This window comes from Accipiter gentilis, chromosome 4 (genome assembly GCF_929443795.1).
Source record: "Accipiter gentilis chromosome 4, bAccGen1.1, whole genome shotgun sequence".
Lineage (NCBI taxonomy): Eukaryota > Metazoa > Chordata > Aves > Accipitriformes > Accipitridae > Astur > Astur gentilis.
Genome location: NC_064883.1, coordinates 40,134,112 through 40,157,737, shown reverse-complemented (window position 1 = coordinate 40,157,737; position 23,626 = coordinate 40,134,112). Strand labels below are relative to the sequence as shown.

At 41.2% G+C, this 23,626-nt stretch overlaps 1 protein-coding gene across 1 annotated transcript; it reads right to left on the bottom strand.

Moving 5' to 3' along the window:
- Nucleotides 1–311: 311 nt before the first annotated feature.
- On the bottom strand, nucleotides 312–19,614 carry XRCC2 (X-ray repair cross complementing 2). Its single transcript, XM_049799125.1, has 3 exons — nucleotides 18,560–19,614; nucleotides 13,783–13,864; nucleotides 312–7,966 (listed from the first exon to the last, which is right to left on the bottom strand). Exons 1-3 carry the CDS (start codon nucleotides 18,704–18,706, stop codon nucleotides 7,251–7,253), a joined length of 945 nt encoding a protein of 314 aa, XP_049655082.1. The 5' UTR covers nucleotides 18,707–19,614; the 3' UTR covers nucleotides 312–7,250.
- Between the last annotated feature and the right edge of the window lie 4,012 nt (nucleotides 19,615–23,626).

The following is a 23,626-nucleotide window of genomic DNA, read 5'->3' as shown; positions in this document are numbered from 1 at the left end:
CTCCCCACCATGGGGCAAGACTACTCAGCAGCTGTGGGGACAGGGTGGCCTCCCACCAGCCTCCCACTTGCCAGAAGGGATTGAACCGTGACCTGTCTCCAGCTGGAAGGAGCCGTGACAGCAGCTTCGAGTGGCAATGTGCTGTTCCCACCAGGACATGCTCAGAAGAGTACAGAGGAGCAGAACACCCGCTCTGGTGGCGTGTCCTCTCCAGCCAGCTTTTCCCCTTCATGGTGGCCACTGGCTGCTCCTGCAAACTCCTGACCTTTTTAGAGTCTGTTTGCTGTTTCCAGCTAAGCCATTCCTTGCCATTTTTCTACAGGCTCTTGAGTGAAATGGAGCCCTTTCCCTGCCAACTTTTGATGACCATATGGCTTTCCTTTTCCCATGCTTTAGCAAAGCCTCGAGGAGTTCCCCGAACAGCCTCCCCTTTTCTCTACTTTGTCCCCTCTCACTTCTCTGCTCAATCTGGGCAGTAGTTAACACCCAGCTTCTGGATGGTTTGGCTGTGTGAGTTGATAGCCTTGCTGGATGAGAAATTAATAAGCTCTTATTCATTATTCAATTTTGCAACAGACCATTTTTATAAAATACTCTTCACAGTTTTATACCCCAGAGCCTCTTCCCACTTGTGGCATAGCTCTACCTTGGAGACTCTTTCCCAGCTGCCCTTCTGTGCATTTTGAACCTGGAGTAGAAGAAACCTCCATCACTTCAGGGGTGGCCTCAGGTGCCCAAGACAAGCTGGGTTGTTCCTCCACCGCGCTGCATTTCACATCAGTGAGGCAATATGTGATCAGCCTTCAGATTAACTGAAGTCCAGTTAGGAAATGTCATCATACTTGCACTGCTACAGCCAATACATTCATTGGAGGGCGTGACCCTATCCATGAACCAAAACAGTAAAGGCACGCTGCGTTTTGAGGAAAACTAAGGCAAACCCAGCAAGTGACACGCTGCTGGAATTCACTAGACTAACACCTCCTGATGTTGTGCAGCTGGAATGGCACAACTGCCACTGTGCAAAGCAGTGAGAACTGACTTTATAATGTTGGGGACACGCTAGAGTAATTTCTGTACCTAAAAATCCCATTTTATATTCCCTGGGAAGATGGTATTTTTTTTTTCAGTTCTGCTAATGCTGTTTCATAGCAAGTTGTAGGTCTCTCTGGGACTAATCTTACTTGTGCCTTGTGAATTGTGGTGTGCCATGTGGTGTCTTGTTTACTTACTTCTGCAGTCATTCTTTACCAGATCAGAAAAACACTCTGCTAGCATTTTGCAAGTCAAAAGCAGCTTCAGAGTTGTTAAAACTGTCTGAGATTTTACTGAGGAGAAACTAACCCACTGTGACGAGCTCTCTCCACTAACGTACACTGATTTTCTAAACCCATTCATTGCATGGTCCAAATACAGCATAGATTTGTTACATGGCTGTGGGATAATACTTGAAGTTGTGCACTTCTGTGAGAAAGGATTCTTCGTTGAACCTGGTGAACACACAGCACAAGAGACTGAGGGTCAGCTGGGGGCTCAGAGGTGGTCATACTGAAGTACTGACTGAGTCTGGAGGATGGGTTTGCAGTTGGAGGTTCTGGCCCTTCAAAGGGTGTGGATTGCTATTGCATTTTCACTGACCAGTGTCATCACACTGGCTATGCAGAGGACTTTTACAGTTGGAAAGCATGGCTCAAACCTGCCCCAGATGACAATGCCCAGCACCATCTACCAATCCACACAGTATCACTCACGTCCAGTAAAGGCAAGCGTGATGATGTTCACTGATCTCTGCAGCAGTGATGTTTGTACTACAGAGGAGGAGGCTGAGAGTCCATGGAGGCGTTGGGCTGGAGACAGAACTGTCAGTGGTGGAGTTTGAGCAGAGCTTTTGAGATGCACATCGGAGACTTTACTCCCCACTGTAGCATGGTCTTCTCTCTCAGCAGTACGATAAAGTATGAGAGTACGCAGACATTCTAAGTCAAAAATCCTATTCACCCCTTCACAATATGGACAGTTGGTAAGGGAGACGTAGAGTCTGTTCCTTGATGTTTGCCAAGCCACCTTCGAGGCCTTGACGTCTATCTGCTGCTGCCAGGAACCTCATGGCCTTGCTTGCCCTCTTTTTGTAGCAATGGCCTAAAAATCTTGTCCTTCTTATACTCAAAACCTGAGATTTCTTCTCCTTCATATCTCGACACAGGGCTAGGAGGTCTTTAGCACAGGCCCAACTAGATGTATGAGAAAGAAGCCTGGCAAATTGTTTAAATTAAAAACTATAGTGGTTGTGCCAAGTCCTGCAGTATGAGAGTGCCACCATCCAGAACATGGCTGTTCACCAGCATTTGGCAAGGCAGTGACATCTTGTCACTGCTCTCCTTGAGCGCTGAGGCCCACACAGGTACACCGACCAGTTGGTTGGGGCAGGATGCAAAGCAGTGTGGGAAAGCAGAGGGAAGACTGCCAAACTTTTCCCAAGGCAAGTCACAGCCACGTTTCTTCAAAATCATCTAATCCAATGTGACATTACTCCCGATCGCAAACAGAATGAAGCCTCCAAAGCTATTTACCAGTTTCACTGATGTGTCACGAGTTCAGTCTTCTATATTCAGGTATCCCAGTCTGCACTGGTAATAAAGAGTGTATACATAAACTCTTAGCAAAGGAGAAAACTATCCACTTCCAGTAAAGCATGGTCCTGACATAGAAAGCTGTGAGTGCTTTTGGAGCTAAGTGCTGACTGTTGGGAAGGCGTCTAGAGCTGGAGGGGAAAAAGAAAAACCAAACATAAAAACAGGAAGTCTGTTTTTACATTTAATTACTCCTGGGTCCAGAGGAGCAGGGTTTTACATCTTCATTGTAAGCAAGCTATACAGCACCTACAGAGTGGAATCCATCACCAGTTTCATCTGTTGGTGGGAAGAACCTGCAGGTCAACTATGGCCAGCTTTATATTTGAAAGCATTACCATGCTAGACGCGTTAGTTAACAGTTCAAGAATCCTTTTGTCATACTATGTGTTATTCATAGCTCAGTGCCATTCTGCTGCCTTCTTTTAGGCACAGGGATGGCCCGACTTTTATTTCAGAGACTGCTGCAGGGCATCACAGTTTTCTATCCAGAAGATCATGTAGATGCATTGCACTGATGCTCCTTTCCCTGTCTAAAAGTTTTTTCCGCTGCCAAAGTCCTCCAAGCCCTTCCAGTGTTTCCCCTTTTTTACAAAATGCACAAGTCCTGCGCTGCTGCATAGTTGTTGGAAACATTAAAACTGTCTGCAGCTTTTACGCAGGCAAGTCTTCACTGCAACTTCCTACACAAGCTCAAGTTTGGTGGCGTGCCATGGCTTTCTCCTGAGGTGGGCATTAAATTTGGCATAAGGCTTGCTGATCACAAAATGACGTTGCCCATTGCCTCAGTATGATATCCACATATCAAAAATACATTTGAAGAAAGAGGTTCAAGAGACAATTATTGGAGCAGCCACAGAAAATAACTAAAATGTTATGTTCCTCTCTAGGACATGGTCCGAGCGTTACATCCAGCAGCCATCAAAATGGTACTGCCTTCTGCCTTTGTCCATTAGTCTCCAGTTAAAATATAACTGCAAGTATGATTCTACGTGAGAACCTTTATCTTCTGCCATTTCCAAACTCTATGGAAAATTAAGTGGCTGGCATCAGTTATGTAAGAAAAAGGAAACTTGAATTTTATGTGCAAGTACAAACTTAAACCAAGCACACTGTTATTTGTATTTTATTTGCTCTATAAAAAAGTTTAGGGATATGAAGAACTTTTTGCTGAATATAAAAATGACATTTTCTTTCCAGGTGTCCACAGAAATACTGGTTTATTTAAAAATAAATATAAAACCTGCACAATACCTTAATTTGGTTTTGCTAAAACCCCTCTCATTATAAAAAGGATGGGGAAAAAAGGGTGAACTAGTTCCTCTTTATTTCAAGCTTGCTACTTTAATTCAGTGTTGCATATGAAGCAACAAACAAAAATTCTAAGGAATGTAAAAAGTTCCTATGCCTACAAAAGCCTTAGTAATACAACGCTGAGCTGAAGAACAATGACACTGACATGAAAGGGTTTTCATTTCTAAGAAATACCAGGATGAATTACGAGTTTAGGAATACATGCACTCTGTCCTCATATTTAATGACATGCGGTGGCACTTATCTTTTTGCAGGGCTGATTTCCAGCAGCATAGACCTACTAACCTAAAATGCACTTCCTCCCTGGGAGACTGAGCTGCAGCAGCACAGGTCACTCCCAGTTAGACAGTGGGCTGGAGACTGGGCAGTAACTGAGGTCTAGGTGAAAGAGGAGAATTTGGATTTCATGTTCTATACTAAATATAATGCTGCATTTAATATACTGTTCCTGGCTCATGAAGAAGAACTGCATTCTCCACTAACTACGATTTCTACATAGTTTTAATGGAGAAAATTCTCCATTAAAAAAAATGGTAAAAACTATCTTTAATACCAACAGTTCAGTAAGGTACAAACAAAATTGCTGTTTCCCAGGTTCTTTATCACTGCATCTTTCCTGCACTTGTATCCTAAAGGTTCATTTTTCCAAACGGCATAATTCTGGCAGAGGATAAGGTTAGTGCGCTCCCAGATTGCATACTGCCTATCCCTCCTGCAGACTTACAGGGATATGCAGATGCTCAACATCTCCAAAAGCTAGGCTTGCTATACATCTGAAACAAATGTGCAGAGCATGAATATTACAATTACCAGAGAATTGAAAAAATCTGTCTGCATTCAAAGTAAAAATAAAACTGGGAAATTTCAAAATTTCCTGAGGTGCTCTTTTTGATCAATTAGAACTTTGGCTTCATTTCAATTTAGGCATTTCTTTTATAGTACAATGCAAAATATAAACTACATTGTGAATAATATAAAAGCTTTTTTCCACATGGGAATGCCGGAACATTTCCATTGTTTTTTTCTCAAACATATTTTTTAGCAAGTATGATTTTATGAAGCAGTTAATCTTCGGTGGAGCTGTATTCTCCAATAGAAAAGGGGATTGTGTTTTTTTGTAGTAGAAACTATGTAGTCCTATAATTTTGACATTTAAAATTTCTATAGTTCTACTTGAATCTTTCCATTTTTTTCACAAAAAATTCAAGTATGTCCTTTATAATAATTCTCAGTGGAAGTGTCTACTCATGTTAAACCATCTAACTTGGGTCCAGCCTAGGCCAAATGGTTAAGTTGTATGTATTTCATGTATTTGTGTACTTACACAAGTTCTGAAATAAAATAAATATTGGTGTTGATGGAAGAGAAAGCACAAATGAAATGACAGTCTATAAAATCATCACCTCTGCGGGGATGTTGAAAAGGCAAAGTTCACTCATGTGTCACAGTAAAAGAACTGATGGCATGAAGAAGTGATTAGATGGAAAGTTTAACATGAGAGGGGGGGAAAAAAAGGAAGTTTTCCCACAGAAAGGATAATGAAACTGAACTCATTGTGAAAAGACATGGTGGAACTCAAGAGGGTAAGTTAAAAATGGATGGAGGATAAAAATTCATGGAGGATGGTCTGACCGCAGGCTCTGGTCAGGAGCTCCCTAAGCCCCATGCTGGGGAAGGCTGGGAGGCCATGCCAGTGAAAGCTGATTATTCTCACACTCCTCCTAAAACCTTTGGTACTGGCTGCTGTTAGAGGTAGAACACTCATTGTCTTTGCAAAAATCCAGCCAAATCAGAGCGATGCCAAATTCTATAAACAACAGTATAGATACACGCTCCTAGCTCTATATACACAAGTCTGGGTATGCACACTGAACTATACACAGCTGGCAATCCAGGTATACATTCAGCTTGAAAAGCTGGCTTCAGAAGTCAAGAAATTAAAAGGTAAGTGTCTCACAATAGAGTTTTTTAGGCATCTTCCTCAAAAAGATACTGTGCTAGATACTTCTTCTTAATATGCATTTTTGTTAATAATCTGTTCAATCTAAACTATAAAACGTGCTGTGCAACATGACTGAACGAATATTGCTGTGAGAAATATTTTCCCCTTGTTTGAGTAATTTAAATTTGTAAGCTAATGTAAGTTTTTGTATTAAATAATGTACTGTGTGCAATTTTCTTTCTTGTAAAGTACTTTGAAGCTTTCAAAGGGCACTCTAGGTTAATAAATAATATGGTACTCTTTGCCAGAACTGTAGGGCATTTCCCATAAGTTCTGAATCTTCTTTGCCAGAATTGCAACATGTTGCATGCCAAATCCTGCACACAAATGTTCTACATGTGGCAAATACATATTGGTAAAGACCAGAGGCATGGCATTCCTGGATTTCTTGGAGAGAGTGGGGGAAGGGAAAGAAGTGGGAGGGAATAATGAGGGAGGGCAGAGAAAAAAAAAGTATGTCTGTGCATACATCTAAAAAAACCCAACAGAAAACAACCCCCCACACCCAAACCAACCCATAACCCACACTTCATTATTTTCAAAGACTAAACTGTTTGCTGCACGCAGCACAAACTCACAGGTACCCAGAACTGGGTCTTGTTTTCCTTCAGTTACAGGAATCAGGCCTCCATTTCTATGATAGCTCTAGATTCTTCAAATCCAGATGTTTGTAAGGGTCAAAACACCTACAATCCTTGCTTCTCCAAGCACATGCTAACGTAAACAGAGAGGCTGCAAGCTTGGAGAAGCATGGTCAGGATTACCGCTATTTAACAGGCTGTGAAAATGAATCCTCTTCAGGCAAAGTCGTGAATGCATTTCATATGCCCTAGGCTACTGGGAATAAACCAAGACCAGTATTTATAAAGAGCGAACACTCGCCTTTTTGCAGTCTTCCCCAGGGACAACTAGGCTCCTATTTCTGTAACTTGGAAGAGGAGCAGTGTCAAGCAGTAAGACCCAGAGATGAAGTCAGTGCATTTGGCTGCATATCGCAGAGGTTAGATTACTGAAGGATGCTAGGAGTTTAAAATGTCTTTGGTTATAATTTTCTTGATTTAATCTCTTTATGCATTAAGCACAAACAAGTAATTTCAACATTCCTCACTAGTTTGGACTGAACGTCTACAGTAATTCAAAAATGTTACCATTTCCTGCCCTTCACTAAATTTTAAGAAAACGGTGACAAAAATTCTTAATCACCCAGCAACAACCAACTAGTTTAAAAGGTACTAAAACCGACTTAGACCTAATCAGGCCTTAAGCACCAGGATTTGTTACACATTTAAAAAAACAAACTGAAGTTAAAACTGAACTCCACATTCTGCAACACTAAATGAACATTTTACTATATGGTTTCTTTTGAGGTGGCAAGAAATGACTGTAAAACCTTTGCTGTTGCCAGAATTACATTGCTTAGAGAAAAATATCCTGTGGGTTACCATTTGTTGCCATGATTTACAAAGATAAGGTCTGTAGTCTGTATCGGTTTCATGCTGAAATTTTAAAGGAAAAAAGCTCTCTGCAGAGTTTGTAGATTTCTGCATAAGTGTCTGTGTTGTTGCAAAGAGGGCTAAGTGATGCTCTCTCACAAGCTTTTCAAGAAAGTTAGCACATTTCTTCAGATTCATCTCCTGCAAGTTAAGACTCTCCCCTCCATTGCTTCTGTCTATCCAATAAAAAGCTGATATGCTATCTAAAATCAAAAGGCAGAGAGAGGGGTGAGTGCAAAACATGTTTTCTAAAGAGTACAGAGTGAGGAGTAACTGAGTGCTAGTATTGCAGTTCACAAGAAAAAGCCTTCCCAGGCACTGCTTTATCATTTCTTCTGTCCTTTGTGCCAATCTGTTCTCAAGAATGGTAACTAGACGAAGCATATCGAAATGGTAGTCTGTATCAATGAACATGACTTCTACTTCCAGTCCTCCACTTGATTTTGGAATGATGCAGCGGGCTATTAAGTGATAAAGCATTTCTGTTTTTCCTGTTCCTTCTGGACCATGGAATTCAATGACATCCCCTGTTCAAAAACAAAGCAGCAAGTTGTCAGGTAACAGCATTTCTAGCTCAGAGTCAGTTTTCAGTAGTTACTGAACCAATACTCGCTATTCCACTAACCGGCAAATGCATTTTAGAAAGTTTGATATTCATAAAATTGTTCAAATCCTGGTTAGCATCTACCAAGAGAAATTTCAGTTTTCAAGAAAGGCCTCAATTGAAGAAAATCAACTGGGAACAAAGGTTGAAAAAAACCCCTGCCAATAGCATCCAGGACACCAATACCAACAAAAGGTTGGCAACTGGATTTCATCTATATCATTACAGGCAGATGAAGGCTTAAAAGGAAGCTGCTACTCAGAAGTGGCTAAGAAACCATCTATTTACACTATGCACACAAAATTAAGAAATAAATAAAAAAGTAGAGGGCAAGCAAACTCAAAAAAAAGTTGATACGTTAAGAGGTCCAAATCATGTTGGCACATATATTTTTATAGCACAGACTGTCCTTCAGCATTTCATATGTGCTATATGCTTGTTCAGTATCTGCATGTGTCACAGGATACCAACAGGAACCTGTGACTGGTAAAGAGAACGCCAGTATATTTATTTAGCACTTACATTCTTCTGTGGTCATCATTATATGAAACTGCTTCTTTTGACAAGGGGGACTCACAGATTCCTTCAACTCCAAGCAACATCTCTACTGTCTGAAGCAAAGGATCTCTGTCCATGAATGGACTCAGCCTAACTGCCTGATCCATGTGGGTCAATAAAATACATATCACATAAATTTAAAATGTTAATTAAAAAAAGCATTATGCTTTACTAGAAAGCCAGGTCTTTTGTTGGATGTGAATGCAAGATACTCTGAAGTCTTTTCCCAAGTTTCTGATGTCTTCTATCAGAGCAAGACTCTAAAAAAAGTTAATTTATTAGATGTTCTTTATAAATTTCTGATTTCAGAAACTGGATTATTTATTTATGACATTTTGGATTTTAGGCAGAAGGGTAAAGACATGCAGCAAGGAGAATCTCACAACTATAACTGCAGGAAGGTGAGAGATTTCTATGGCCTTGGCAAGTGCACATGGCATAACACCTTTTCATAGGGGGGCTGCAAGAGTAGAGAATGAATTGCAACTTTACTTAAACATGTTTGTGCCTGCCTGAGTTAACAGGGTTTTTCAAGTCATTACTCAACTTCCAGAGGATGTCCTTGTTCATAAGTGCGTATAATGTCAAGATGCATCTTGGGATGAGGGGTGGAGGGTGGTGGGGAAGAACTAAGCTCTTACTTCACCCATTGCAAGCGCTGAAAGCAATTTACACCTGATGCGACAATTCTATCCATTTCAGTGACACTCAGATTGCCTGCCTTGCCATAATAAAATTCCTGCTGCTCCACAACTGCAATTCCATTTTTATGAATTTCTGATACTTTGAAATTTATTAAAGAGCTTGATTGCCTCCCAAACCCTTACTTATCTGTTCTGAATGGCTCTCCCCACTTTTGAGATGAAAGATGACTACACTTCCTATGACATAAATCTTCATTTTCTCTTCCTGTTCAGAGGTCACAATGTGCAACCCTACCACGTGCAGCCAGCATCTGTTCTGCTGTCACATAGACTGTGCTAGTGACAGAACCGCACCCTGTTAGGATAAGATACCAGCTTGGAAGAACTCCTCCTAAGCATGCTGGGTAGGTCATTCCCTCATATTTCATCTACTGAAATATTTTAGAACAATTGCATAAGGTACCTCTTCTTAAGAAACAAAGTGGATCTTCTGTCTGCCATGGGCTTCGGCACAAGAATTCTGCCACCCAGACTGGCATTTCTGAATCCAAACCAGTAGATGAATTGGGCCAATATACAATACAGATTGCTTCACCTACCTTTACAGCAAAATATGACTTGTTTAACTAAAACCAGCAACTCTGTATGGTCACTCAGAAGCAGCAGTGGGCAAACCTGAGCTGCTGTTTGGTAATGATTCAAAAAAAGTTATTCTATGAAATAAGTGCTTGACTTTATCCATTTGAAGATGTTCTATCAGGATGCCTGTGTTACAGAATAACATTGGATGAGCTTTTATTGGCAGAACTAACAACTTTAAGTAAAAATTCTAAGTTGACTGAAAAAAATAATTCTAGGGAGTTTTTCTGGTGGTGGCTTATAAATTTTAACAGCAAGACAACTAAGGACCCTTCCAAGCTTGTTCAACACTACTAAACAAGATATACATCTGGGTTGTAGTTTGACCAAAATACTTAAGTTACTCTGAAAAGAATAACAGCTTGGACTGTAAAAAAACCTCAAGAGAGCTGGGGATTCCTGTGCCTTCATGATTATCAAAGAGGCTGCCCACAAGAAGAATGGGTGCAAAACAAAAGCCGTTTATAGCAACATCTATAAATGTAGGGTTTCATTAAATTAGCAACCAGGCTGTTAGAGTAAGATAAGAGGGGAAATTCATCCTTCTGGATCAGAGAGGACAAGCCATGACACAGCAGAGGAGGAAGTGTGGCCAGCCATGTTTTCAAGAAGCCTTTGACACAATAACTCATGGAAGAAACTTAGTGATCAGTACTAGCATCATCCATTAATGTTAAAATAACTTTGAAAGGACTAGTAAAAAGATACTGTCACAGGATGAAAACAGTCTGAGAGGCAGAGTAGGAACAGACACTTTAACATGGAAGAAAGTTAATGGGAAGGTATCCTGTTAGAATTGGTGTTGCCCAGTGTTAAACATATCAGGAGATGAATGTTTCATTAGCTTGGCAAAATGTGTAGAAAACAAACTAATTGGGTTAATAAAGACTTAAGATTGTGAAGATTTAACAGATCAAGGTGGATGAGCAGAATGATTTCATATGAAATTCAGCACTGACAAATTCAAGAAGTACATTTCAAGGAGTCACCCAAGACATTGCTTGGCTCACGGTAGCTTGAACTGGCCCACTATGGGCAGACCAAAGAGTACAATAGTCCACTGCTATGCAATAACATACAGGATAAACTAAATGATGTTGCATAAACATAAATATTTATGTAACACTAATATATTTTTAACTGAAACATTGTCCTCAGTCCTGGTCATCAATTCAGTTGTATCTTTTGAATGAGAAGAGCCTAAAGTTTTGTCTGTAATCACTACACTAGCAAATGTTGGTTAAACTATTTTCCTACACAGCAGTTACAAACAGGCTATTAGAATACTCAGCAATAACTCTGCAGGTTTCACATCATCAGATACCTTGAAGTTACTGGACTAGTAATTTACAGTACTGTGCAGAAGCTGTCACTAATATTTGTACCATTTATAAGTGAAGTAGAAAGGCCTAATATTTATTCCAAGTTAATGTTGGGTGTCATACTATTGCTGAACATCAGAGCTTTATACTGACACCCAAACCTTCATACCTGTGGCATAGGAGAAATATGACTGGCAATAGTGGAAGATTATTTAAAGCTCGTGTCACTTTTGCTCCATTCCAGAAGAGCTTAAATGGTATGTAATTAATATGCTTATGTATTCTTAAATATCATCATAATTAGAAAGAGTGACTAGAATATCACAGCAGTACCTATGTTAGCTGTTCCTATTTTATAGTACTCTGACATACATGTTATGAACACTTAACTACAACATAAGCTTTGGATACTTTATTGAAACTCTGTATATATGATTGTTTCAAATACCATCAGGAAAAAGAATAACTTAGGTCTTTGCATTGCTTTAATCATAGCATTTTAGATTAAGAGCTGTTCAGTACGGACTTCACGGACAATGTATTACAGTATTCCACAGTGACCTACTAAAAGTCAAGTTCATGACAAATGGAGAGGTAGGTCTTCAACAGGGATTTAAGACTGAATAATGAGAACACATCAAAATAACACATGGACTCACATAAATACTGTGGTATTAAAAGACAAAGCAAAAATGTAATAAAAGGTGAAGTCCATTTATGTATATATAGCTAAAGTTCTGTGCTAATATGTTAGGCAGCTTCATTAATGTCAGCGAAAAAGCATGACCAAGATGGATCACAACTGATGCCACCTGTTAAAAGCAGAAGAAAAATAGAAGTGCTTCAGAAGCTCAATGACTGTGCTGGCACAGAAAAACCAGGGGTGAATTTAGAAGGTTTCCAGCCATCTTAGAACTGGAACAGTCTTTAGACAGACATGAACAACCTACATAGCTTTAAGATCAAAGCTGATAATGGATGGAATTATGTAACACTGTGGAATGGGACAGCAAGGGCAATTACTGACCCCCCAAGGAAGGCTTCGTATAGTCTGTTCTACCAGAACATGGCCAGTTTAGTCTCAAACATTTGTTTCTTGCATGTAAAGTTCATTAAAAAAAACAGCCCAAAAGATAAGCATTGTCTATTACTGCATTTTTTCAAAACAAAAATATCTCATCTCTTAAATAAGAATTCAGGAGCTTTGTGAAGCGTATACCAATTTCACTACTGGTTCTTAATTCTTCTTGTGGGTAACAAAGCAGTTCAGAATTGAGAGTATTTAAATAATCTTCTCTACTCTGTTTGCACTGGCTTACCTGTATTTCTCTGCCCTTTATCTTTTGTTATATCGTATTTGAAACTTTCAGGGGCAGGAATCATATATTGCTAAACCCCTAATGTATTCTGAAGTGCTGCAAAATAATACACGAATAGTCTCATAGTGACTGCATTTGTAGACAAAGCATCATCTCTCATCCAATTATCCCAATTCTTTTTATTGCTTTTTCTGCTATTTCTTCTGAAATGTCTATAATTTGTGGGAATTCAAATTGCAGGCAAGTATGTTGATAACCACTGCAGCCACATTCTTTTCATATGAAATCTATTCATTCATACATACATTCAACAACTGTAGGACCTCACAGCATGATCCTTACAGTTTGTCATTCATATACCTTTTTTACTACATATTTCTAGTTTTGTGTAATCAGAGTAGTCTCCTCCATTGTGAAACCCATGAAATTTCAAACAATCTGGAAAACCAGTCTGACTTCCTGAATCATCAAGGAATTACTAAGTGTGCTAATTTCTGTTTAGCTCAGTAATTTCCTTCATTAAAACATCCAGTCTTGATCTTAAAACTTCTTGGTAGAAGAATCTACCTTAAACTTGTTGTACCAGTGTCATTGGGACGTAGCCCAATTTCTCCAATTGGATAGTCTCATTTTTTCACTGAGGGTCTATATAAGCCATTTTGATCCTAACATTGTCCGCAAACTCATTCAGCTCATTAGTACCTATGTTGATGATGGAATTGTTTCCAAAGTTCCATCTAAGCATAATCAGGATTTTTCAGGCCAAGACTGAGTGGCTCGATGACTTGCCTTTATTGAAAAAACACTGTTTGCTCATGCCCCTTTTCCTAACTGATCCAGACCATTCCATATCACTGAACTCTTTGCTATTTATTGAATCTCAAGTTTTTTGCAAATTTCTGCAGTTATGACTTTGTGGTGGTTTTTTAGACCACTCCTTAAAAAAAAAAGGTTAAATGACAGAATCCAGAACAAATTTCTGTAAAACTACTAGAAACAGACCAACGTGCTTGGTATTTACTCACCTACATCTGTGTTTTGATACCCATAATGTAGATTTCAAAGTCCATTTAATAACGTTTGGAATGGTGACTTTGCATTATTTCACTTTATCTAGTTCACATAAAACTATATCAACAATTACAATTCTGAATCCAGGGCAAAAAGATATACTTGTATGCTTATCTCTGTAATATTGTTCTGAAAATACTTTTACATCAGCATTTTTCCATAAATGGGATAAAGATACATTTTTACCATGAACAGGAGATGCTTCCTCAGCAAACAGATAAGGTTCAAGATTCTTCAGAGAACTTCTGCCCTCAAGTCGTGCAAGTAGCTTTTAAGGAAAATACAGAAGAGACATGCTGTTAACTCAAAATAATGGCACTTGGGAATCAAATTTAAAGGATTCTGAGAACTGAGAGTTTTCCATGACAGCCCTATGAAAAGATTAGTGTGATCTTTAAAATGTTTTCATAAATACATATGGAAACCTATACTCTGGACTACAGCAACAGAAGGTTCCATCCTTACAATTAGCACACAGATTCAATGGCAGTAAAGAATAGACATACATTAGGGGAAATAAAGCTTAAAAAAATAAAAGAAAAAACTGCATAGGTAGACTAGCAAGAGTGATCGCCTCTGGTATACAGCAGTGCTGCCAGAACACTGACAGAACAAAGGGAAAGAAGATAATTTGTAATAACCATCACTGCCACAACAAACTACTGGTTGAGAGGTGAAACATTACCCATCATTAGTCTCCTTAGTCAGTTCCTCTGAGCATTTATAAGTAAAAACATGTACATTTCATCTGAAAAGTTATATAGGACTCTTCTGGACTACAATCCCATTATATCATAGTTACTTGTTCAAACAGACTATGGATTAAGAATGATCAAAAACTAATTAGCCACCAGTGGCTCTGCAAAAACCTTTCTAAAGCAAGCTCGAATTTGTAAAGCAAGTTCCTCCAAAGCCCTTTGTAAAGCAACTCCATTGTAAAACAAATTAGTCCAAAGTTCATGGACAATTTCTTAAATTGACAGGTATTTGCATAGCAAGTAGACAGGTATTCACATAACTTGTGTTATTTGTAGTTCTGGCACACGTTTGTAAACCAAGAATGAACATTTCACCCAGTGTTGGAACTGTTATTCGCTATGTGTATTAACATACATGGGAAAGGACACTATCAAGGTGCTCAGAGCATTGCCAGAACACGTACCCTCGTGCCAAATATTTCATTCTCCAAGACACCCAGCTGTCTTTTAAAGAGTTAAAAAAACCAAATCAGTATGAATACCGATACATACATGAATAGTTTTATCCCATCCTCCGTAAAGCCAGTCACCAAACGAGCAGCAAGCACACACCTTTAAACATATACTGCCTTATCTTGCCTTTCCTCCCTGCCACATCAATGAGCAACATTTGCTCTGAATTTTCTTAAAAGTTGTTTAAACAGTTGTGTGCGTGTGTTTGCCTTTAATAGTAGAATAAAACTCCATTAAATAGCCCTGAATTTACTTCAAGTGGTCACGATGGGAATCTAAGCGTGACATTTTCATTGACATTTTAACATTGCCTTCCATTAACAAAATGTCAATATGTTTGCCTTTGTTTGCCTGTTCACATGTATTCAGGAGAGTTTTCCGACACGTCCACTGAAGGACCATAAAAACACGTGAATTGACCTTGCTCTGGATCTGCAGATCCTCCCATTATGTTTCACACATTTGCGCAGTGCAGAAAACACTCACACAGGGAACTCTTGAATATTTTGGGTATCAGTAGGGTTCTGTAAACTGGACAAAGCAAAAATCCAGATGGACATAATGTACACAAGAATATAGGAGCATATCTCTGGGCACATAAATGAGGAGCTTGCAACTACAAAGAGGGCCATCGCAGACCCTACACATGCAGCCCTCCCGTGCAAGGGGCTGCCTACACCTGGCCCTGGCCCCTGACGAGGAGAGGAGAGGCTGCACCCGCTGTGGAGAAAGGCCAGGGATCTTTCACCCCCTTGTCCAGCAGTGGAAGTCAAGAGAAACAGGAAAACCACCACAGGCTGCTGCTTTCTGATGCTTTTCATTTCTTAGCAAAGGAAGCACCGCTCTGGCACTCAGTGATCACGGGAGCTTGATTATAGGCACTGCTGGGGCCAGGACTCACAACTACTGCTGGTCTAAACACATTTCTGCAGCTTCCTGTTCTCAAATTTATTTGTACACTAATGAATACATCCTCTACCGTTTATTTCTTCTGGAAAGGATGAGCTCCTGTCTCTTCTTAGACTATCACCTCTTTAAGCTTACTGCTACAGCTTTGGAAATACACAGTGGATTGATCGCTATCGTTTAAATATGATTCTGCGGTTATTTAAATGACAAGTTTATATATTCATTTTAAATAACTACAGGTGCTTACTCTGAGCACTGTTCATGTAGGTAATTTATGGTAATTTGCTGATGATAGCACACCTGTGTTTTTATCAAACTTGTATTTACTTCCGAGTTCTGAAGCAGAATCTCCAAAGGCACTTGCCTCATTAGTGTCACGCTGGGAGCAACGGGGTTCCTGGCAGAAACAGCTAACAATTTTCCCTCATATCTAACAAAGGTTTGTCCACACTACAGCAGAAGTGACAGAAGCAAAGCTGAGATGAGACACCAGACAGGCATCCCTCACCTCTGCCAATATGAAAGACAGGGACAACACGGGTTTTTCCAAATGGGCAAAAGCCACCTTGGCCCTCTTCCAGGGGAAGCATTTCCATTTTGCCTTGTAACATTTTCTTTTGTAAAATGGGGTGGCAGGGGCAAGGGGGGGGGGGGGGGGGGGGGAGCCAGGGAATCTACAGCATGTAAAGGGTGATCTGGATGGTGGACATCAGGCGTCCCAGGCTTTGTCATGGACAGTGTACAAAAGACAGCAGCACAGCACCACTGAAAAGAGCCTTTTGAGGGTGAAGAGCTTGGAAAGAAATAAACCCCCACAATTTCAAATCACATATTGGAGACTTCAGATTCTATAATTTAACTGTAAATGCTAGTTTCTTCTTTCATAATGCTCTTTTTATCTTCTTTTACACAAAATACCACCTTTTAGCAACCTGCTAGTGGTAGGTCTTTGCTCTTAGGTGTTCTTCACAAGTGTCATTATGCTAGCAAGAAACTGCACATATGTGCAGTTACATGTAGAAAACAAGCTATACAGCAAGTCAGGCAACAGTTGGGTTCAATTTCATTAATGACAAGGCTGATGGGACTCAAATATTTCAACTATGTCTTATAATTTATCAATTTCATCTTTTTAATAAAGAAATATGCATATGGACAGTCCCACTGACTAATACATTATATGCTTATACTATATTGGTTTCAGTAAAGCTATGCATAAATGTAAGCATACATGTACGTCTTGTCAGGAATGAGATATTACTTCATTAAAATGTTAAAGAAATTCAAATTAAATAAAGCTCTGTTAGAGGCTGTGAGCTAACCTACAGGCTATTTACACATACAAACCTATCTCGAGTATGAGACAAAATTTAATTTTCAACCACTATAACCGCTCTGACTGAGCTTTTGTAAACTTTGGGCATGAAGACATATGCAAGCAATTTATCATTTATTTTATTGTGATATACCAGAGGTGTTTAGTGAGAAGCTCTAATTTGTTGTATTAATTATATTCAATAATTAGAGTACAAGACTGCGGTCTCAGTATAACTCTCAGTAAAACCTGATCTTATGCACGAGGCTATTTGAGGAAGCATTGTTTTAAATTAAGTATTTTCTGTTTCAAGGGCTTTTACAATTTTTTCTGGATGATGTACTCATACATGAACCTTTTTTAACCCATCAGTTATCAATTCGTCCCTCATTCAGGTTTGATTATCCCTTCCATCATGGGCAGTTGCTGCCATGTGCATTCCCTGACGTGCACTGCTCATGTGGACAAATAAAGGCATTTACTCACTTGGACACAGAGCACAACTCATGTCCTTAATATGTATATATTTGCCGACAGTGGACAGCTGTTACTATTTTTTCTTAAGTGTCAAAAGGGCTTAAGAACTCAAGCCCCACTGAAAAAACCACCGAGCTTTAAAAAGAAATAAATATTATCACACATATCTATGCTTTTATGTGCACTACTCGGCATATTCTCATACAGTAACATACAAACCTCCCAAGTAATTAACTTGCTGACTGCAAGGACAAGTCACTAACAAATAAACCACCCAGCAAGGGAAAAAAAAAAAGACCAACCAACAAAACCCCCAAACTCAAACCCCTTTTTCTGCGAAGAACAGGAAAGCAACTGCACCTTCCATGCTGTTTATTTAAACCATCCCTTCCTCACAGCTCCTTCTTCCCTACCGCATCCACTCCAACGTAGCGAAGAAAACACTGATAAAGGAATTACTGCCAACACCTGAATACCACCCCCACCCCACCCCCCGCGCTGCAAGGAAGCCCCATGGCAGGCATTCAACCCGAGTCCCAGAGCCGCAGCCGGGGACACAAAGGCAGGACACAGACCCACGCTACCCTTATCCCAGCCGAAGCCGGCTCCCTCAGCCAGCCACCCGCTGACAAAACCCTCCAGCAACACCGCAGTGTTTCAGGGCGAACCAACACCCCCCCCGGCGGTGCTTCCCGCCCTCCGCCCCCGCAGCTCCCCTCAGCGTGAGGCGAAACCTCGGGCGTGGGGGTGCCTTCCCACAGCGCTGGGCCCCGCTCCCCGCCCTCACACAGAGGAGGAGGAGGAGGAAGCAAACGGGAGGGGGAAGGGCGGCGGAGGCGGGAGGGCGCGGCTCTGCGGCGCGGCTCTCCCCCCCTCTCCTTCCTCTCACACAACGTCCCTCCGGGAGGCTCCGCGGGCGCCGGGCGCTCCCCACGGGGCGGGCGGAGGGGAGCGCCCGGCGCTTCCCCCTTCCCCGGGCTGCGGCCTCGCCTCACCCTCCCCGGCGCCCCGCGGCTGAGGGGAGTCCGGGGCCGGGAGCGGAGCGCCTCACCTGAGTGCCCGACTCCGCCCTCCGGAACGCGTCAGCCATGGTGCGGCTGGGGGAGGGGGCCGCGGCTCCCGCTCCAGGCCGGCAGCAGTTACTGCGCAAGCGCGTTGCCGTTACCCCCGCGAGCAGCCCCGCAGCGGCTCTGCGCATGCGTGGTTCAGCCCCCCCCCCCCCCGGGAGGGCGGGGTGGAGTCCAGGTGCTCATGGTTCGCGGGTTCGAGTCCCTCCTCGTCCCAGAGCCGCCTGGGATTCCCGAAAGACCGGTCACTGTAGGGAGGCGGGTGTTTGTTTGTTTTTAAAGGGCCTGTCTTTTTATAGGTTGGTGGTTTGGGTTTTGGGTTTTTTTGAAATGGGGGGCGGGTGGCTGGGTCGACGTGACTCAAGGGATGCTCGCCTGCAATTAAACTCTTGACGCCTGCGAAATTGCTCTTTGCAAAAGCCAGCTATCAATTACGGCCCGGATTACAAGGAGCCTGGAATATCTTACGTAGCGTGCCTTGAATGAACCAGGCTCGCGTGGCACGCGATGCTCCAGGGCAGCGAGTCCCACGTGCATCCATGGCCGGCAGCGGGACCGCGGCCCATCAGCCCGTCCGCTGGGGTTGTGCAACGAGAGGGGCGAGCACAGGGAGAACACGGAGAACCTGTTTGTGTTTTCCACAGGCTAAATGCAAAACCAGTACGATAAGAATAGCAGCTCCCCGTATCTGCATATCAAAGAGCAGTAGTGATATCATCCCACTGGGTTTAGCCAGGATATCGGTGATACTGCACGTTCTTACAGTTTGGAGGAGAAACGGGTGGTGGAGTTCTTTGTTTCTTCAAAGAAACCGTGTTTGTCTGTATCGCATCTGTCGGTATAAAAAGAGTTTCTCCTAGCTTGGTCCTGAATACATCACAAATCAGAAAAATCTAACCTCAGACATAAGGCGGTGGCTTTGTTTACTCTTTCAACCTTCTTCCAGCCCAAAATACACTGCTCCGTCTGATCAAAACACCCTGTTGTTGCCACCTGACTTTAGCTCGAGGTTTTAGATGGATGCCACCTGCCTCCCCAAGGTCAGCTGGACTTAACCCAACTCAAACCAGTACTTTTAGTGTCAAGCCCTAATAGTACTCATTAAAGTACAGGAGGGAGATGGTCTCTTTGCACAGCCATAGTAGCCTGTCTTCTTCTCTGTGTATGGATACACATGCAAAATTATCAAGGGCATGGAAGGGGGTTCTCTAGTGAGAAAGACTTGGATGGCTGGGGAGGGGGACACATGGCACAAAAATGCAACTATAATACTATTGGTTTAATTTTATTGATGGAATTTTGCATTTTTGAAGAAGTCAACATAAGGGACAGACAACCTTAAGAGCTACGTGTCTGACTATTGTTATAGCACCTCAGAGGTCTGGGCCACGTTCCCTGGAAGAGTTCAAAAGACTTGTTAATTAGAAGCGATTGCCCTTGAAGCTGACTGATGATTGAACATAACCCTAGAGTAGAGTGGACTCACTGTGACTTATGACAAAGACGCTACTCACTGCATCAACCACACGATTTTATTTTTTTTTAATTATAGGTTCTTTGTTGCTGTTCTCCTGTAATTAAAGCCATTGCACTAATTTTTAAAAAGTGATTGCTGCTTGAATTTGGAGACATGATATATACAGCACACATAAATGCCAGTTGACTGAAACCCACTCCTACCTCATCACTTACCACTGCGTCTATCTCAGTAGGGTCCTATGGGAGCTCTCCTACTGCATGGGTGAACACAGTTTTGGTATTACAATCTAATGCAAGATGAAGTATCACAGTTCAATGGAGATCAAGCAACAAAGATTCAAGAGAGAGAGGTTAAAAACATTGAATTCATCTGAGCAGTAAAAAAAAAGGATAGTTAATTGCTTGACATATTTAGTAGGAAACAGAAACATGTAAATCAAATACCCTGGTTGCCTTGATAGGCAGATTGCCGTAACCACCTCTCATACGTTACCTTTGCATTCATTTGCTTCATACAGTGTGGCTGGCATTACACAGTTAGAAAATGGATACTTACTTCGACAGCACTCTGCCTTAATAAAGACTCACATTGTGCTTTTTTCATTTATTTGTGAGTACTATCATTTCTCTTCTTTGCAGATCAAAAGGTAGATTTTGGCAATGATGCACACTTCAAACTTTGACCCCAAACCAGCCTTATGTAGATCTTTATCTATCTAAACCACTGCCCTCTGCACTTCAGCAGTCAGCATCGCATTCTTTCGTATTTCTCTGCAGTGCTTCTGAGTGGCAGCGTGTGATCCAAGAGTACAGGATCCTACCCGCTCCTTACTCTTCCTTCCTAAATAGCAGAAACGTCCTTAATGCAGAATCCTCCTTAATGCAGTATAGCTGTAAGTAGCTCACAGTATCCAGGGACTATGCCCCAGTACTCCTGTTTCTACAGGCAGAAAATTAGTCTTCCTTTGTTTGGCATGTGGGGAGCCTGAGGGTGCCCCTCGAGCCACAGGCACTGTTCATGTAGCAATTCAGCAGCAAGAGCAATGACTTTTCCAATAGCAGAAAGATCAGACTCCAGGGGTATGCATCTCCGTCTTTATGAAATATGTATTGTGGAGAAAATTCCTCTTTCCCAATCTTGATTTTGAGCATCTTCCAGACTGAGATGCTGTGTTTTCCATTGCACATGTTTAAGACTTTCATTGTGGGGAGAGGAAATGACAGTGCAAGAGAGGAAGGTATTTTAAGTGGAGTTGCAGCCCTGAACAAAATGATTTTTTATTATTTTGGGGGGGGGGTATTTGCTCATTCATGTGTTCATCATGCTAATTTCAGCCAACAGAAGGAAACTGGGCTGGGTCTGGGGAAGGAAGACCTAGCCCACGTGCCCCAGAACTGTGGAGAACCAAGCCTACTGTTTGTAGAAATATTTAATTTCTTTTTAAGAAGCAAAGTCCTAACTTTAAATTGCCAGTTGGTCTACAATACAGAGACAGTCTAAAGACTTAACACCCTATCCTGGAACAAGGCCTGAGGTAAGCGCTTAAACAAGAGGGCAAAGCATGAAGAAAACTAACGTGGCGACAAGAAATTTAGGTTGTGTGAAGGTGTTTGCAAAAAATACATCAAACTTTTATATTTAATTGAGTAATAGCTAAATTAGAAACCGAAATGTAAATGTTTCCTCCTTTAAGCGTTTTTTTTTCAGCCGCAGAGATTTTGCTCCAACATAAGCTTCATAATTTTGAGCATATTGTCACTTAATGTTCCCTCGCAAGATTTGTGTGGGTGACATTCCAGCACAAACCAGCTCCAAACAGATCTTCTAGGTTGAAAACAGTTTGTCTCTGTTCATATAGTTGAATTAAACTCCTTCAGTAAAGTCAGCTGTTGTTTTTCTAATTAACCTCTAGACTCTTAAATACCTTCACTCCAAACGTGACAAACTGACTATATGAAAAGTCATTAAACAGAAGAAACACTCCAAGAAATAAAATAGAAAGGTCCTGTTTTCTAGTTCTGTCTTATCTACTCCTTTGTGTAGTGATGCTCAAAACCCAAAAGGTTTACCAGCTAAAGACCATCTCAAATTCGTAAGTAGACTTCAAAAAGGATTAAAAATAACAACAACAACAATAATAATATTATAATTAAGACTTAAGGTAGATGTTGAAGCTGCATGTGGCAAAGCAAATGATGAACTGCCCGTTGGATTATTTGCAACCTCTCTGTTCTGTGACTCCTCCAGTTTCACATTGCTGATTTCAGCCCCACTGTTCCAAGTTTCTCTCAGTGAGTGAAGTGATCTGTCACAGGGTTTTATTAGATTTTTTTTAGAGCAGATGGCTGATTCTTTTTACCTGGAGAGCTGCCACTTTCTTTAGATACATCTCAGTTTTTATGGTAGTCTAATTTATCTGTTTACTTGAGAAATAAGTAACTTAATTACAAGGGTGTTATAATTTCACTGACCTCAGAAAAGGTGATAGATTTGCTGCATAACCTGTAAAAAAACACAAAGAGAAAAGAATTTAATCCATTGGTAGATGGACTGCTAGCCATGAAAAAAACAGTCCAGGTCATTATTAAGTTCTGGCATCTGTGATAGAGTTTCATAGCTGGTTGCTGGATATTCTGCTTCACATTTCAGCTTGCAGATTTACATCAGGAATGAACTTGCTCTGTGTAGCCATTCACCTGTATTTATGTCTAGATGTCTTATTTCTGCAGATTGTCTTTTATCAGCCTGTATTCCTCAGCTGGAATTTCTCCTCATTTGTTTGTACCAGCTTGTTCTTTTCCTGCTGCTTCTTCTGTCCTGTCTGAATAATTCTGCACGGGCTCATTGCGAAGCTGCCAGATACTGCTTACTTGGATGTTAATCGCACAGATAAGGACTGGTTTTGCATTGACCTGGCCAGGGGTATTTTCTTGCTTGTCTTTGGGGCACAGTTTAAGGTTAGCAATAAATAAAGGCTTACAGAGAAGAGCGCATGACTTGTAAAGACACCTTCATAGCCAGAGGTGACTACAAATGAAGTTTTGTTTTGAGTACTTGAGCTCTGACCTGCGGCCCACGGAGGGACAGGTCTTGTGTGTGACCTTGTGAACCTCCATCGCTGCTTGTACCCCACTGACAGGAATAATGCAAATTTTGCCCCAGTCAAACATGCTTGTGAAAATGTTCTCTGCGTTCTACAGAGCTGTTCAATGAAGTATGAACAATCTTTCTAAATTCTGCTCTTGCGAATTCCCCTTTGCTTGAATGTTGATGCCCTTACAAGCTCCAGGTTTTACAAAGAAGCCATGCAGGCAGTAGGACCTTGCTGAAAAATTAACACAAATCCTAGGCCTTTGAAGAGGAATCAATCACTATTTTAATTAATTAGTTATGTATGCCACCCTGGGTATGCTGAAAAAAGATGCATCCAGGTAGCTGGCACTGAGTTTAAGCTGACCGGTATTCCTTGGCGAAAGCAAACCAGAATTTGCCCCTGTGGTACAAAGAACTAATGGTACAGTTCAAGCGTGCCTTTCTAACCATGAGATAAAGCCCAAGAAGAATAACTGTA